General features: G+C 43.8%; 1 protein-coding gene across 1 annotated transcript in view; it reads left to right on the top strand.

The window, feature by feature from the left end:
- Nucleotides 1–14,342, top strand: part of LOC138736343 (transmembrane protein 150A) — a 37,336-nt gene extending 22,994 nt beyond the window's left edge. Inside the window, exons 4-7 of the mRNA XM_069885697.1 lie at nucleotides 800–867; nucleotides 2,241–2,371; nucleotides 3,491–3,668; nucleotides 12,871–14,342. Coding sequence (XP_069741798.1) covers nucleotides 800–867; nucleotides 2,241–2,371; nucleotides 3,491–3,668; nucleotides 12,871–13,094 — 601 coding nt within the window. The 3' untranslated portion in view covers nucleotides 13,095–14,342. The remainder of the gene's footprint in view (nucleotides 1–799; nucleotides 868–2,240; nucleotides 2,372–3,490; nucleotides 3,669–12,870) is intronic.
- Nucleotides 14,343–17,476: the final 3,134 nt, after the last annotated feature.

Genomic DNA, 17,476 nt, shown 5'->3' with positions numbered 1-17,476 from the left:
CTTTTATGTGCAATTTAAATTCAGTCCGCTCGGCACTAGATCTGACCAAACTTATAATTTCTCAAGTTCAAGTTTATTGTCACCCGGTTGAATATAGATCTACAACCTGACAAAACACCGTTTCTCTGGACCATAGTGTAGACACAGTACACCCGACATGCAAACGACATATGTACAAAGTGATCCAAAAAACAGTGTATATATAAATGAACCCAAAATACACACACACACACACGCACACCCACCCACCCGCACGCACACGCACACACACGCACACGCACACGCACACACACTCACATGCACACACACACTCACATGCACACACACACACAAACACACACACATGCATGCACACACACACACGCACACACACACATACGCACACCCACCCACCCGCACGCACGCACACACACACACACACCCACACACACAAACACACGCACGCACGCACGCACGCACGCACGCACGCATGCACGCATGCACACACACACACACGCACACACACTCACATGCACACACACACACAAACACACACACACACATACACACACACACGCACGCACGCGCACACACACACGCACACCCACCCACCCGCACGCACGCACACACACACACACACACACACACACCCACCCCCACCCACCTGCACGCACGCACACACACACACACACACACACACAAACACACGCACACGCACACGCACACACGTAGCATGTGATTCTTGTTCAGATATTTCCTTGCTGTATATTAAGGTGCACAGTCCACAGTCTCCATTCTCATACCTGACTTTTGATTTAAGCACCAGCGGCATGAACCTTCCTGAAAGCTGTCTCTACAGTGCAGTGGTCAATGCAGTGTCTGTTTTATGTGAGTATATAGTGTAATAGTGATTTTTCACAAATGAAGTTCTTCTATTGTTACTGAATGGAAATTTTATGCTGTATTGTTTGATTCAGAATGTCTTTGATGAAGTAATTAATCTGAATGCGGGGAAACACTGGATGATCGTAGTTGCCATTCAAGTTCCAAATTTTTTAAAAAATTGTCTTCGCATCCACTGTCCAATCGAGCTACAGCACTAATGGGCATTCCTTAGTTTGTCTCACTGAATCAACTGAATTAATGATGGATAATTCCAGCTTTTAATAATCTTCCTATCTTTATGGCAGTTAGTGCAGTGCTCTCATCGTGCCAGTGACCCGAGTTCAAGTCCCGTTCTGTCTGTGCGTGCATTTCCTGCAGGTGCTCCGTTTTCCCCCTCACTCTTCAAAACAAAATGGGGGGACTTGTAGGTTAATTGGTGTATTTGAGGGGCACTGGCTCGTGGGTCAGAAGGGCCCGTTACTGTGCCGCATGCCTAAATTTTAATTTAAAGTTTAATGATAAATGGGGGAAAAAATTCCCAGTCCTCCAGAAAACAAGAACAGAGAAGTCCAGATCTTAGATTGATCCATTCCTCTAGACTGGGAGAGATTAACACAACACTCTTGGTTGGTGTAGATGGGTGGGATGAAGGTTCCCTTTGCCAATTTGCCTTGCACCCCAAAAATGAGCAAAAATGTGACACCAATTGGCCTAAAATTGTTTTTCTCACCCTGTTCATGCACCTGATTCATGTGAATATAAAAGTACCAGGTGCCCACTGCGCTATTCGATTAGTGCGCACGTTGGGGCCGTGTAACTTTTCACTCTGCATTTGCAATACCTGGCACTGCAATTTCAGAAAACATTTTCACAAATGAGCGCAAGGCCAAGGAAAATATTAGCAGAAGCAATTCTAAAATTCTGGAAGAATTTTTGCAGAAGGAAAGTTTATTTACTCTGGTAGATGGAAGCTCAGTGGGTGTAAATTAGAAGTATGCACTGGAAAATGTGTGGGGGGAAAAATCGTTGCATATAACAGTAAGGGAATAGGGCGTTTAACTCGATGGAATTTGAATTCAAGCAAACAAATAATTCTGATATTATGAGACATGGATTGATTTATTCTATCTGAGGAATAACCAATTGGACTCTGTAGAATACATAAATCACTGAAATGAGATGAAGCCTGAAGATGATATAATTAATTTAAATTTCATTCACAAGGGTCTGTTTGGACATGGGATTAATGTTCTGTGATAATAATCTTTGTGGTTTCAACTGTTGACAAGTGTGAAGGAATGTGTCCGCACGAAGGTAACTTGAGGTTAGGCAAAGCAACCCTTTTAAATAACCTGTCTTTGGTCTGATTCTTCCAGTTGCTATTGTATGTATTTTTCGACATGCTCAGATAGTGGAGCGAAAAGTGGACGATGCTGTCATGAGCAAGATTGCTATGATTGTTGGTTTCTTTGGTTCCTTGGGTGGTTTCATTGCTGGAAACTGCAACGTAAGTGCTTCTGAATAAAATGTATCAGAAATATTTTATTGTGGGTGGCGATTGAGACCGTCAGTATAAATGCCTGATGCATTAGTCACAATGTTTTCCCGATGAATTAAATGTGAATAATGAACACTGTCTCTGGGGTTGGGGGTTCATAACCTTAGAGTAAAATGGGGTCAAGCTACAATCAGATGTGGGTCTCCCATCAGTGAGACTGCTCAAGTTGGTATGTATGAAAGGAAGCCCTTCTCACTCAATGGTCGATGAAGCAGACTTTTGCAAAAAAAGTTGCCATTTTTAAGATAGTTTGTTAACGTCAACAATTTGTACCAATCAGAAACGCTTAGAAAATTTTACACCATGAGGAGCCATTTCACCCATCGATGATTTTGTGAAATGGTGCCATTACCGTGGCCATCTAATATACACCTCCATTCCATCGGTGGCCAAGCTACTTTACCCCATTGCCAGTTGAAATTGCCCTTAATGTTCCTTTTATTTGAAAGTTGCTTCCCATCTAGAAATAACGCAATCACCTTAAAATGGCAGAATTCAAGGAAAATAAGTAGAATTTGTGAAGAATGAAGCTACAATTAAATGTTAATCATACTGAAAAAAGATAGAAAACTGGAAGGATGGCTTTTTTTAAAAAAAACAAAAAGATGAAAATTTAAAGATATTTACAGATGGAAGAGCAGGGTTTCAAATGTTTCAAATTGAAACATGTTTCAAATTGGAATCGAAGGGAGGGAAGAATAGATGGCATGATTTAAAAAGGTGGGAGCTGGAAGGAATGGGCATCCAAAACAAACCTCAGGGTTGTATATGGTATCTCACATGTACTTTGACAATAAAGTTGAACTTTAATGTGGGGAAATTGGAAATTCTAAGTGAAAAGTGTTGAAAAATATGTATGATTGAAAGATATGAGAGTTGAATGTTGGGTAATATCAGGGATGGGAGACACAAGAAAAGGCCAATGGAGATTATTTCATGTGCTTATTATGTTTGAAGAGTAAAATTGAATAAGATTGATGGAATTTCTTCAGATTATAACTTCAATTTAGTGATTGTGAAACTAAACTATTAATGTCAAGGATGATTAATGTGTTAATTCCTTTTCAGCCATTGTTTCTTATGGTGCTACATTACTTTGGAGCCTCCCTCTGTTTTGTCAGCGGTTGCTTTTATTGCCTGTTACAGTTGATTTTAACATACAGGCTTTGCTTTACGGGCAAGGAATGCGTCTTGGTGCCGCTACGTGGAGCGCTGACCATTGTCCAAGTGGTCATTTCCATCTGCTGTATCCTTCTTTGATAGTGCTATCGAGATGAGCCATAATTTCCAGCCCTTAATCTGAGTGAGAGGGGATAAATTTCCCCCCAGAATTGTAGGATCTTACTGAATAAGGTCATTAGACTCCATTGTGGTTGTCGTGGTTCTTTGAAAAATCTATTCAAATAGTCAAAATCTCTGGTTTTTACAAGAAAATGTTCCAGCTCCATTTTAATTTTTCCAACCTCCTGGAATAGTCTTGTGATCTGTGCAATTGGTTGTATCAATTGGCTTCATCGCATACAGGCTGGAAGGCCTAATAAACTGATCCTGAGCTCTTGAACCTTATCTGATGACTCATGGTAGGAAGTGACTGCATATTGAAATTGGGCCTGCGGGTGCAGCAGGTGGTGAGAAAGGCGAATGGTATGTTGGCATTCATAGCAAGAGGATTTGAGTACAGGAGTACAGAGATCCTGCTCCATCTGTACAGGACTTGGTGAGACCACATCTGGAGTACTGTGTGCAGTTTTGGTCTGAGGAAGGACAGCCTCACCATGGAAGGGGTGCAGAGAAGATTCACTAGAATGATACCAGAGATGGAAGGAGTTGCATATGAAGAAAGGTTGGATAGACTAGGCTTGTACTCTCTGGAATTTAGAAGATTGAGGGGGGGATCTTATAGAAACATATAAAATTCTTAAGAGTTTAGACAGACTAGACGCAGGTAGATTGTTTCCAATGCTGGGAAAGTCCAGAACCAGGGGTCACAGTTTAAGGATCAGGGGGACGTTTTTTAGGACTGAGATGAGGAAAAATTTCTTCTCTCAGAGGGTGGTGGATCTGTGGAATTCTTTGCCAATGGAAGTAGTTGAGCCTGGTTCCTTGTCAATATTTAAGAGTAGGTTAGATTTGGCCCTTGTGGTTAAGGGGATCAGGGGGTATGGGGAGAACACAGGAACTGAGTACTGATCAGCCATGATCATATTGAATGGCGATGTAGGCTTGAAGGGCCAAATGGCCTACTCCTGCACCTATTTTCTATGTTTCTACGTTTCTATGAGTTTTGGCTGAACACTTAATTGGGTTCAACTCTGTGTCTGTACCTAGTGCATCAGCCTATGAGTTTCACAGTGCACACACCATCCAGGTACCAGGCAAGCTCATCGCATTGACCAGACTATTCCCAGGCCAGAATTAGTAAACTCCAGCAAATGTACAAATATCCCCGGGTGAAACAGTTCAAAACTGCAACTCTTTCGAAGGAATGTGAGAGGGTGAGAAACATCTTTTTTAAAAAAAAACTTGATTGGGCATTTCACTGAGACAAGTTACTGTGGATCTCCCTGTGGCCACCCATTTCAGTTCTCCATTCTCTTGCTGACATATCTGATCATGGTCTTATGCACGGAAACTGAAACCACCTGTAAATTGGAGAAACAACACCTCATCTTCCATCTGGGCTCCATGCAACCACATGGCATTAATATCAACTTCCCCAGTTTCCATTAGGAACCACACACCCCACCCCCCCAACCACCTTCTTCCCCATCTCCTTCCTTCTAGTTCTGTTTCTCTCTTTCTTGTTTCTTTTCCCTCTGTCTCCTTTAATGGAGCCAAAATCAATTCTCACCTTCCCTTATCATATCCAATTAACACATTTTGGCTGTTGGTCTGGACTCCTTCACCCCCCGCCCCCAAATCTTCTTCCTTTCTCTCTCATCTTTAACTAAGATGCCTGCCTGCTTTTTGCTTGTACCTTGACGAAGGGCTCGTCAGTAATATATCTTTGCCTTGAATGGACATTGCAAGACCGGCTGATTTCCCCCTGCATTTCTGTTTATCTATCAGTTCCCTTTCACCTCTTTAGAAAATAAATATAGAACCTCGATGTTGTGCTGACCTATATCTTCTTCTCTCTTTGGCTTGGCTTCGCGGACGAAGATTTATGGAGGGGGTAAAAGTCCACGTCAGCTGCAGGCTCGTTTGTGGCTGACAAGTCCGATGTGGGACAGGCAGACACGGTTGCAGCGGCTGCAGGGGAAAAATGGTTGGTTGGGGTTGGGTGTTGGGTTTTTCCTCCTTTGCCTTTTGTCAGTGAGGTGGGCTCTGCGGTCTTCTTCAAAGGAGGTTGCTGCCCGCCAAACTGTGAGGCGCCAAGATGCACGGTTTGAGGAGATATCAGCCCACTGGCGGTGGTCAATGTGGCAGGCACCAAGAGATTTCTTTAGGCAGTCCTTGTACCTTTTCTTTGGTGCACCTCTGTCACGGTGGCCAGTGGAGAGCTCGCCATATAACACGATCTTGGGAAGGCGATGGTCCTCCATTCTGGAGACGTGACCCACCCAGCGCAGCTGGATCTTCAGCAGCGTGGACTCGATGCTGTCGACCTCTGCCATCTCGAGTACTTCGATGTTAGGGATGAAAGCGGGTAAAAGTCCACGTCAGCTGCAGGCTCGTTTGTGGCTGACAAGTCCGATGCGGGACAGGCAGACACGGTTGCAGCGGCTGCAGGGGAAAATTGGTTGGTTGGGGTTGGGTGTTGGGTTTTTCCTCCTTTGCCTTTTGTCAGTGAGGTGGGCTCTGCGGTCTTCTTCAAAGGAGGTTGCTGCCCGCCAAACTGTGAGGCGCCAAGATGCATGGTTTGAGGCGATATCAGCCCACTGGCGGTGGTCAATGTGGCAGGCACCAAGAGATTTCTTTAGGCAGTCCTTGTACCTTTTCTTTGGTGCACCTCTGTCACGGTGGCTAGTGGAGAGCTCGCCATATAACACGATCTTGGGAAGGCGATGGTCCTCCATTCTGGAGACGTGACCCACCCAGCGCAGCTGGATCTTCAGCAGAGTGGACTCGATGCTGTCGACCTCTGCCATCTCGAGTACTTCGACGTTAGGGATGAAAGCGGGTAAAAGTCCACGTCAGCTGCAGGCTCGTTTGTGGCTGACAAGTCCGATGCGGGACAGGCAGACACGGTTGCAGCGGCTGCAGGGGAAAATTGGTTGGTTGGGGTTGGGTGTTGGGTTTTTCCTCCTTTGCCTTTTGTCAGTGAGGTGGGCTCTGCGGTCTTCTTCAAAGGAGGTTGCTGCCCGCCAAACTGTGAGGCGCCAAGATGCACGGTTTGAGGCGATATCAGCCCACTGGCGGTGGTCAATGTGGCAGGCACCAAGAGATTTCTTTAGGCAGTCCTTGTACCTTTTCTTTGGTGCACCTCTGTCACGGTGGCCAGTGGAGAGCTCGCCATATAACACGATCTTGGGAAGGCGATGGTCCTCCATTCTGGAGACGTGACCCACCCAGCGCAGCTGGATCTTCAGCAGCGTGGACTCGATGCTGTCGACCTCTGCCATCTCGAGTACTTCGACGTTAGGGATGAAAGCTCTCCAGTGGATGTGAGGATGGAGCGGAGACAACGCTGGTGGAAGCGTTCTAGGAGCCGTAGGTGATGCCGGTAGAGGACCCATGATTCGGAGCCGAACAGGAGTGTGGGTATGACAACGGCTCTGTATACGCTTATCTTTGTGAGGTTTTTCAGTTAGTTGTTTTTCCAGACTCTTTTGTGTAGTCTTCCAAAGGCGCTATTTGCCTTGGCGAGTCTGTTGTCTATCTCATTGTCGATCCTTGCATCTGATGAAATGGTGCAGCCGAGATAGGTAAACTGGTTGACCGTTTTGAGTTTTGTGTGCCCGATGGAGATGTGGGGGGGCTGGTAGTCATGGTGGGGAGCTGGCTGATGGAGGACCTCAGTTTTCTTCAGGCTGACTTCCAGGCCAAACATTTTGGCAGTTTCCGCAAAGCAGGACGTCAAGCGCTGAAGAGCTGGCTCTGAATGGGCAACTAAAGCGGCATCGTCTGCAAAGAGTACTTCACGGACAAGTTTCTCTTGTGTCTTGGTGTGAGCTTGCAGGCGCCTCAGATTGAAGAGACTGCCATTCGTGCGGTACCGGATGTAAACAGCGTCTTCATTGTTGGGGTCTTTCATGGCTTGGTTCAGCATCATGCTGAAGAAGATTGAAAAGAGGGTTGGTGTGAGAACACAGCCTTGCTTCACGCCATTGTTAATGGAGAAGGGTTCAGAGAGCTCATTGCTGTATCTGACCCGACCTTGTTGGTTTTCGTGCAATTGGATAATTGCTACCAAAAATATACTAAACCCTTCCTACCTCAAAATCCTCTATTTTTTCTTTCAAAATATCCAGACCAGGAAAATCTGAACAGTTTTCATTGTCCACCTCATTAAGGCACCTCATAATATTATAGATTTCAATAAGATCATCTAATATTCTTCCAAACTCAAATGATTTTAGGCCTCAGGTAATTTAGACATACGTACATACTGCATGTTTTTTCTGTACTACCAATTAGTGGTAGTTCTGCCGCACCTGCAGGAAAAAGGGATCTCAGGTCTGTATATGTATCTACTCTGACAATAAATCTAAATCTGAATCAGAATCTAGTAATGGGCCCTTTCGGACCACGAGCCTGTGCTACCCAATTACACCCAGTTAATCTACAATCCCCGGTACGTCTTGGAGGGTGGGAGGAAACAGGAGCCCCCGGGGAAAACCCACACAGATGCTAGAAGAACGTACAAACTCCTTACAGACAGTGTGGGATTTGAACCTGGTCCTGATTGCTGTAACAGTGTTGCACTAAACCATGCTGCTCAATCTTTTCATTTTAGGAAATAATCTCATAGACCTTCACTACAAATAAATATCTCCTTAAATAAGAACTGTTTATAAAACTGTAGTGAGATCAAGATCAAGATTCAATTTATTGTTATAGCAATGAAACAGTGCCGGATTACATGAAATTTCTTTATGCTGGCTGCAAGGCCGACAGATTCACCATCAGCAGAAATTGCTTACGTGCCTTGTGCATTCCTACAGTCATACTTACTGAGTGCTCCAGGTGTGGTCTTACCTTTGACTGGTACTATTCAAGCAAGACTCTCCTACATTTATATTGCATCCCTCTTGCAATAAAACTAAATTTCCTTTTGCTTTCCTAATTAATGGCAGTGCCTGCATGCTAACTTCCTGTTTGCACAGCAACGAGTCTCTCTCCATTCGAACAATAGTTTGTTTTCTTGATCTTACCATCCTGAATAACCTCATAATTCATTAAATGATACTTCACCTGGCCCCCTTGCATAATCAGTCAATATCAATCTGAAGGTTCTTTGTATCCTCTTCATAACTCACATAGATAAACAGGGAGGTCTGAAAGTGCTGGGGTTGTACAATAGGTGATGATGAAACTCAACAGGTCACACAGCATCGATGGGGGGGGGGGTGGGGGGAACCAACGTTCCCGGCCTGAGTCCTTTGTCAAGGTCTGAGCAAAGAATGAAAAGGTGGTCAGGGAAGGGGCAAGGGGCAAAGCACAGGTTGATATTCTCCAACCAGACAGCATTAACATTGACATTTAGTTTCCATTAAACCCCTCCCCTGAGTGTGTTGCGCTATCGATCAGAAAGCGGACACACAAACGTAAAGTCTGTTCTACAGGCTTTGTTCAACATAAACTTCCACAGAGCTGGCTATGAGAATGCTATGCAAGCTCTGAGACTGGCCTTGAAGGGCCAGATGTGGCTTATAATCCCGGAGGGTGATTAGCAGCTGACCAGGTGGGGCTTGGTCCATTCAGGTCAGCTGAGTGACAGCTGGCCAGGTGTTGCCTTGTCCTCCAGTGCTCTTCTGCAGGTACACAGGTCCCCTCCCTTCAGTCGGCTAGTGGTGTATCACCACTTTGAGTCTCTCTCTTTCCCGATCCCTCTATCTCCTCACTCCTTGCCTTCTCCCTCTTCCTGTCCCTCTCCCTCTATCACTTCTCAGCCTTATTTTCTGTTCTGCCCTCCCATTTATACCTACCTATGACTTCTCACCTGTGCTCCTCTGGCTGCCCCTCACTCCCTGCTCCCACCCCCCCACCAATCTTTTTTATTCAAGCTTGCCTGTTTATTTTTGCTTATGCCTTGAAGAAGGGCTCAGGCCCGAAACGTTGGCTAACATCTACTCGGTTAATTTAGCTGCCACTAATTTTTTTTTGAGAGTGAAAAATGCGGCCTTCACCTCTCCCCTCCTTTGCAGAAGGATGAAGGCAGCATTAGAACACTCTTTCCAGCAAGCGTCTCTCCCAAGTTACACAGCATCCTTTAGCGAGGCACAATGTGCTGGAGGAGCTCATCGGGTCGAGCAACACCAGTGGCCATTCCGTTATAATCGAAACAAAGAACAGGAATTAAGATCTCCCAAACAAAACGCTGAAGAGATGAAGAGGTCAAGGGGAAAAAAAAAGTCTCATGGGCGTGAGCCAGTGTTGCAGGCTGCTAAAAGACGCAGGTACTGAGATGGTTTTGTGAGTTAGTGATAATCTTCTTAAATTGCCTACATTGGGTTAGGGTTAGGAATAAGGGCTCATTCCCATTCCGACATTTATCCTCCTCGACCCCGAGTTATTTTGATGGATCACCAGATCTGCAGGCGGTCCGTGAACAACGGGCTAATGAATAGGACATCTCGCCTCCTTGAACACCACACTTCCTATATTCTGTCTAAGCTCGCGGTGTGATACGGATATTCAGAGCTTTGGTCGCTCCTGTGTGAACGGCCACTCCCGGAAGGTTGGGAGACACTTCAGAATGGAAAAAAAAATCACATAAATTCTATGTAAATAAACAAAACCTTGTGTTAAACAGGCAAGTTTGCAGACCCTGTGATCACAGTGCAATACATAAAAGAGCTGGATACCAAAGTACCAAAAGTGTGGTGTTCAAGGAGGTGAGATGTCCTATTCATTAGCCCGTTGTTCACGGACCGCCTGCAGATCTGGCGATCCATAAAAATAACTCAGGGTCAAGGTGGATAAATGTCGGAATGGGAATGTGCCTTTATTCCCGTTCCGATCTTTTTTACACAGAATGCATTCCAGGAAATTGGGAATAATTTCCTGGAGCGTAGCGGCTGGGTACAAAAAATCATACAAGATGCCAAAGAAAAATGTTGCTATGTTCAAAAAGACAATGGAATGGTATTAGCCTGCATGGTCGATTAGTAGAAAGGCAGAAATCAGAGAAGGAGAAGAAATGGATCTTTTTCATTGATGCCACCATTAGCTGAAGCTTCAAATAGCATTACTGAGTCTTCGATCAGTCAGAATTTATTTGGCTGACAGCTAGATAAGAAAATGTGAGATGAAGAGAACACAGAATATACATAATGATATCAACAAGTTAACTGAGTGGACAAGATGGTGTCAAATGGAAGAACATATTGGATAACGTATGATCCAGTCTTTGGTGATGAAAGAAGGTGGAAAATATTATTCAGCAATGAGAAACCAGAAAATGTCAATGCACAGTGAGATCGATGCTCTGATTAATGTGATGCAGGAAGTGAACAAACCCAGCAGACAATTAGGATTATGATTAGTATCCAGGGATGTGTAGAGTTGAGCTGAGACTTCATTTGGAGTACTGCATGTAGTTCCCCTCTCTAAGATTTACTTACTTTGCCATGTAGATTGATTACATTGATCAATGTTTAATGTCGCACGGTTCGCCTGGGGCAGCCGGTTAGTGTAGCGGGTTTGAATCCGGTGCTGTCTGTAAGGACTTTTGTACGTTCTCCCTGTGCCTCCCACTGTTCAAAATGTACCAGGTTAATTGGGCTCGTAGCTTCTAAATTATGTCTAAATTAAAAAAAATTAAAAGTTAAAATTCAATTAATTCCTGGAATGAGGAGATCGATCTTTAAAGAGAGAATGAGAACGCGAAGTCCATTCCCATTGGAGCCAAGGAGAATGGGTGATGATTTCATTAACAATATGGAAGAATCTAAGAAGATTGACAAGGGAGATCCAAAGGGGATTTCCTGTGATTAGAGTCCAGTGTAGAACTAAGGCCATATGTCTTCATGTGGTTGTCAACCTTTCCCACTCATTTACCACCTCAGGTAATTCCTCACTAATCACAGAATACCTATGGCATCCTATAGTGGTCTGTGGTTAGTAAGGGATTACTTAAGGTGGTATGTGAGTGGGGAAAAATAAAGGTTGAGAACCACTGATGTCCATATCTGGAATTATCTGAATCACTCCAAGTCCATTGAGAGAGAGATTGATTTTTAGAGACAGGATACGGAGGATATGGAATCAGACAGTAAAATGGACAGGGTTGAAGATCAATCAGATCTTTTCAAATGACAAAAGTAGTCTTGAGAAATTACTTGGCTTCTCCTTATTCTTTCTCTTATTTCTTATCTAGCTGTCTGGTACTCCCAGACTTGTGACCTATGCGACTTACATCCATCTGCACATAACGACCACATTTTCAAAAATATGTATAAGAAAGAATATAAAATTTATGTGGTTTATGTTGTATTTGACAAACTATAACAGGGATACAGGGCATGTAAGAGCCAAAATGTGTGTTCTAACTTTGTTAGTCGGCGCCCCGGGGTTCGTAGACTGGGCTTGGTCTATGCGTATTGGTCTATGCGCGAGAGTCAACAGTGCGAATTCAATATTGTCAGGGCGCTTAACTCTCGCGCATGTGCCAACCAAACTCCAATATGTGAACCCACCGTGCATGCGCCAACTGAAGACTCAAACAAGTGTACAGGAATCAAGACGGCCATGCCCAGCCTATGGACCCCGGGGCATTGACTAACAAAGTAAGTGTGGGCATTTTGGCTCCTGCATACCCTGTATCCCTGTTATAGTTTGTCAAAATAGAACATTTGATTAAAAAGTTTGCTTCGGCACTCCACGCGCGCAGGCAAAATTCCGACTTACATCCATTTTGAGGTACGACCGAGCTTTTGGTCCCAATTGTGGTCGTAAGTCGGGGAGTACCTGCATAATATCTGATTCTGGTCAAGGGTTTGGTTAGTTAAGCAAATTTTCACAAACTCTCTGAGTCAAAATAAAAAGGCTGACTATGAGAGTTTGTTGTCATAACGTTCAGATGTACTGAAATGGTTACTTGCTGCAGCGATACATTTGAAGATGGGTATATCGACAAGCTCCTTTATTCAAGGCCTGGTTTTGGTGGCAAACCTTCCATGGGATCCAATGATGTGGATGTCACACAGAGCTGGATCCCTGCATCCAGAAAGAGATAGGAGTGAAGGAGATGGAAGATTGGTTCCACGGGGAAGCATGTGCGTGGCCAGGCTTTAATAATGAATGAGCTTATGCCGCATTTTTTTTCCTTAAATCTGTTCCAGATTTAGCCCTTTTTTTCCATCCAGATCTCTCAAAGCAACGCATAGGAGCTATTTGTGAATGGACCTTGACCACGAATTTCTATGGTTTTATCATGACCTTTAGCTTTGAATTTTACTATATTACCTCTTCAGTTCTGCTCGTCCTGATCAGTCGACCTGACGATGAAAAAATTGCAATCCTGTCAGAACCCAGAGGTACAGATATGGCGACGTTCGACAAATGAGAATCAGGGCTGTGCAATTCCGAGACCACCTAATTTTCTATATTATTTCAATTACCTATTGTCAATATTTGTTTCTGCTTTGGAATTCACACAATAGCCTTCCCCTTTCAAATATCCACTCCATGGTGTAAGACTATGGGAACTGTCTTTGTCTCTAATGTCTTTCAACAATATTGAGCTCCTAAATGTAATTAAAGTAAAAACATAGTCTTAACTGATGCCCTTTTCACGGCCCTTGTCCTCTCGTTTCCCCCATCTACCCAAATTCCACAACCCGATCAAGGTATGAAAAGGAAGAGGTGGAAGGGTGTTTGGTGCTCCTGGGTCTCCAACCAGTCAACCATTCAGCACCTTCAAGTGGTTCCAACCCAGTCAAGGTGTTGAGGGCTGTGGAGCAAAGGGACAGCTGAGCCCAGCTGTTGCCTCGAATAGGAAGATAGTAGCCACGACTGCTAAAGGAAGACATTTATTTATCAGAGAAATGCTCCCATCTATAGAACTTCCTACAAACTTTAGGAATGATGAGGCCATTTACAATGTGAGAAATGTCCTTCAGTTCTGGGCTCAAGTTAAACAGCTATTTAAAAAAAAAATGGTTGGAGAGATATTAATACCTCATTGAAGGAGGAACTATCTAAAATCGCGGAGGTTCTTGTATACCCTACCCAGGCACATCACCGCCTTGCTGCTTCACCAATTGCCAGCCCAATTTACTCCTTCCTAACTGATACATTCTCTGCTGCACAGACTCCCTCAAGGTGAGGTATATCTTTTAGTCACATGTATTTTTGATACTGACAATGGCAGCTATGATTGGTCACCCCATCATGTTACCACAGAACCATACAAAGGAGACTTGTGATGGCCCATCTGGCATGTATGTGCCAGCACTTTGAACAAGTGAGGCAATTCGTCCCGGCACCAATAGCTCGATTAAATCTGCTACCAGCACCTTTTCACACATCGTATTCTGGATCAAAATTCATCGCATAATTCCTTATGCTGTTTATACCAACAGTCAGAGTCTCCACCACTCCCAATGCCCAAATCTCAGGTACTCTGTTATATTTAACTCTGATGGCAACTGGAGGGAGTTTGAATTGGATTTCATTGCTTGTGTTTGTTTTTAATTATTTGGATTTTATTGTATGTTCTCAGAAAATGAAATATGTCCTGCGCCATTTGTAATTCTCTTCCATGCTTAGCTTTCAAAACTCCCAGAAATAAATTCAGCACCAATACTTCAAACCACGCCAGCCTGTTTGGTCTCTTGTAGTGAGATGTTGCAATGGACCTCGTTCGGTCAATGATTACGACTTATTCTTAAATAATGTCAGCCTCACTTTCGAATGTGGGATCGTGGAAATCTGGTTATTAGAAATGCACCTGACCCCTAATGCATCAATCGTTATGGCTCAGTAGCTAACACTGTCTCTTCCAAGTCACACATTCAAAGTTCAAGTGCCATGCCATTTGGCCTGCACAGAGGGAGTTGGAGCTCTCATTTATTGGATGAAATCTTAATCCAGGCCCTTTGAGTTAATGTGAAGATCCTTTGCCACTATTCTTAAGATTGAAAGAGAAGATTTATAGGAGGAGCTGATTTACAAAGAAAGATTAAATAGGTTAGGACTTTATTCCCTGGTATGTCAGAGAATAAGGGGAGATTTGATAGAGGCGTCCAAAATTTGATGGGTATAGACAGAACAGGCTTTTTCCACTGAGGTCAGGTGAGTCTCAAACTAGAGGACATGGGTGGACAGTTAAATGTTTAAAGGGTACATTAGGGAGAACTTCCTTCATGTAGAACTCGTGAGAGTGTGGAATGAACTGCCAGCTGAAGTGGTGAATGTGGCCTTGATTTCAATATTTAAGAAAAAATTTGGATAGGTACGTGCTTGAGGGTGGAGAGGGGGATAGAAATAAGGGGGCTATGCAGAATACTTTGGCATTGACTAGATGGGCTGAATGGCCCTTTTCTGAGCTGTAATGTTCTATGGTTCCATTCAAAAATAAACCAAGTAATTTGCCTGGTGCACTAGCCAATATCCACTACTCAAACAACTTCAAAAAGCTTCAACAAAGGTAATGTTTTGTGCCGTGTTCATTGCTTATTGCAAATTCCACCCCCTTGGCTCTCTGTGAATAGGGCATACATTACTGGGAGCCAGGAGCCATGGAGGGGGATGTCAAACATCATCTAACAAAAGCAGTCAGCTACAGAAACTTTATTTCTGTAGTTGGATCCCCGCAGTGTCATAGGCTCTCACACTGCTCCCCCATTTAGCCTTAAGTATTTATTACCTTACAGGAAAGTCTTCCAGAAAGTCTTCCTCCCTCCCCACCCTCCCCTGCCACTGGGTCTTGGACATGTTTGTTTGTGCACCACCTTGACCCCACCCCACTCATTTCTTGATCCACTTGTTTAATGGATACCATGGATGAAGCTCTCATTGATATAACAGAGAAATGAGACTGACGTCAATTGTAGATAAATTACTGGAAGGTGTTCGAAGAGAATATACAAGATATACAAGTATTTGGATAGCCAGGGACTGATTATGAATAGTCAACATGGTTTTGTGCGTGGTAAGTCATGTTTAACCTGTCCTGTAGGATTATTTGAGGAGATTAAGGAAAGTTGATGAAGGAAAGACTGTGGATGCCATCTACATGGACTTTAGTAAGGCCTTTGACAAGTTCCCACATGGATGTTAGGAAAGTTCAGATGCTCGATATTCATGGTGAGGTGGTAAAATGGATTCAGCATGGCTATACGGGAGAAGCCAGAGTGCTAGTGGATGATTGCTTCTCAGACTGGAGGCCTGTAACTAGTGGTGTGACTCAGGGATCAGTGCTAGGACCATTGTTGTTTGTCATCTATATCAATGATCTGGATGATAATGTGGTCAATTGGATCAGCAAGTTTGCAGATGCACTAAGATTGTTGTGGACAGTGAAGAAGGTTTTCAAAGCTTGCAGAGGTATTTGGACCAGCTGGAAAAATGGGCTGCAAAATGGCAGATGGAATTTAATGCAAACGCGTATGAGCTGTTGCATTTTGGAAGGACAAACCAAGGTAGGACATTCACGGGAAATCACAGGGTACTGAGGAATGCAGTAGAACTAAAGGGTCTGGGAATACAGATACATAATTGTTTGAAAGTGGCATTACAGGTAGATAGGGTTGTAAAGAGAACTTATGGCATATTGGCCTTTATCATTCAAAGTTTTGAGTCTAGGTGTTGTGATGTTATGTTGATGTTGTTTAAGACATTGGTGAGATCAAATTTGAAGTGTGTACAGTTTTGGTCATCTAACTACAGGAAAGATATCAATAAGATAGAAAGAATGCAGAGAAGATTTACTAGGATGTTGCCTGGACTTCAGGAATTGTGTTACAGGGAAAGAGTAAACAGGTTAGGACTTTATTACATGGAGCTTAGAAGAATGAGGGCAGATTTGATCGAGGTTTACAAAATTATGAAGGGTATAGATGGAGCAAATGCGTCGGCTTTTTACCACTGAGGTTAACAAAGAAGAGAACATGTGAAAAGGGAAAAGTTTAGGGGAAACATGAGTGGGAACTTTTTCACTCAGAGAGAAGTCAGAGTGTGGATCGAGCTTCCAGCTGGAGTGGTGAATGTGGGTTCAATTTTAACATTTAAGAAAATTTTGGACAGGTACATAGATGGGAGGGATAGGGATGAGATTCAGGTCAGTGGGACAAGACAGGAATAAAAATTTGGCACAGGCCAGAAAGGCTGAAGGGTCTGTTTTCTGTGCTGCAATGATCTATGGTTCCATGATATCTCATACTGCAAAATTCCATTCCAAGGTGCCCCATTCTCCATGTCTTCCCAGGCCTCAATTCCAGACCCCATCAACAGCCTCATCTCCTGTATGTATGGATCTAGCACTGATCCTTGTGGAACACCACTGGTCACACAGACCTCCATTCAGAGAAATACCCCTCCAGCTTCACTCTGCGAGCCAATTTGGTGGTCCAACGTATCAAATCACTGCATGGGTACTGCACTTGCACTCAAGAGGAGTGATTGGGGTGCGGGGAGGGCAGGGGCATTAGTAATCAGAGCAATTATGCAATTTCTGTACACTTGAATGTTACAATGGCATGATGTCAATTACTGATGATGTAAATGGATTAATTTTATTTCCCTGTACCACAAATTTCATGCAAAGGTGTTGCCACACACCCATTTAAAGCTTCCACGTCCACAGGTCCAAACAGACACCAGCTCTGAGTCCATTTGCTGATGCGTGAAGAGAGATGTGACAGTTACTGTGGTAATAAACTTTCACGGTAGCCACTGAAACAATACGGAGTCACATATGCGAGCAAATAACAATGGTGGCAATTT

This window comes from Narcine bancroftii, chromosome 6 (genome assembly GCF_036971445.1).
Source record: "Narcine bancroftii isolate sNarBan1 chromosome 6, sNarBan1.hap1, whole genome shotgun sequence".
Taxonomy (NCBI): domain Eukaryota; kingdom Metazoa; phylum Chordata; class Chondrichthyes; order Torpediniformes; family Narcinidae; genus Narcine; species Narcine bancroftii.
This window is presented reverse-complemented; position numbering and strand designations above follow the sequence as displayed.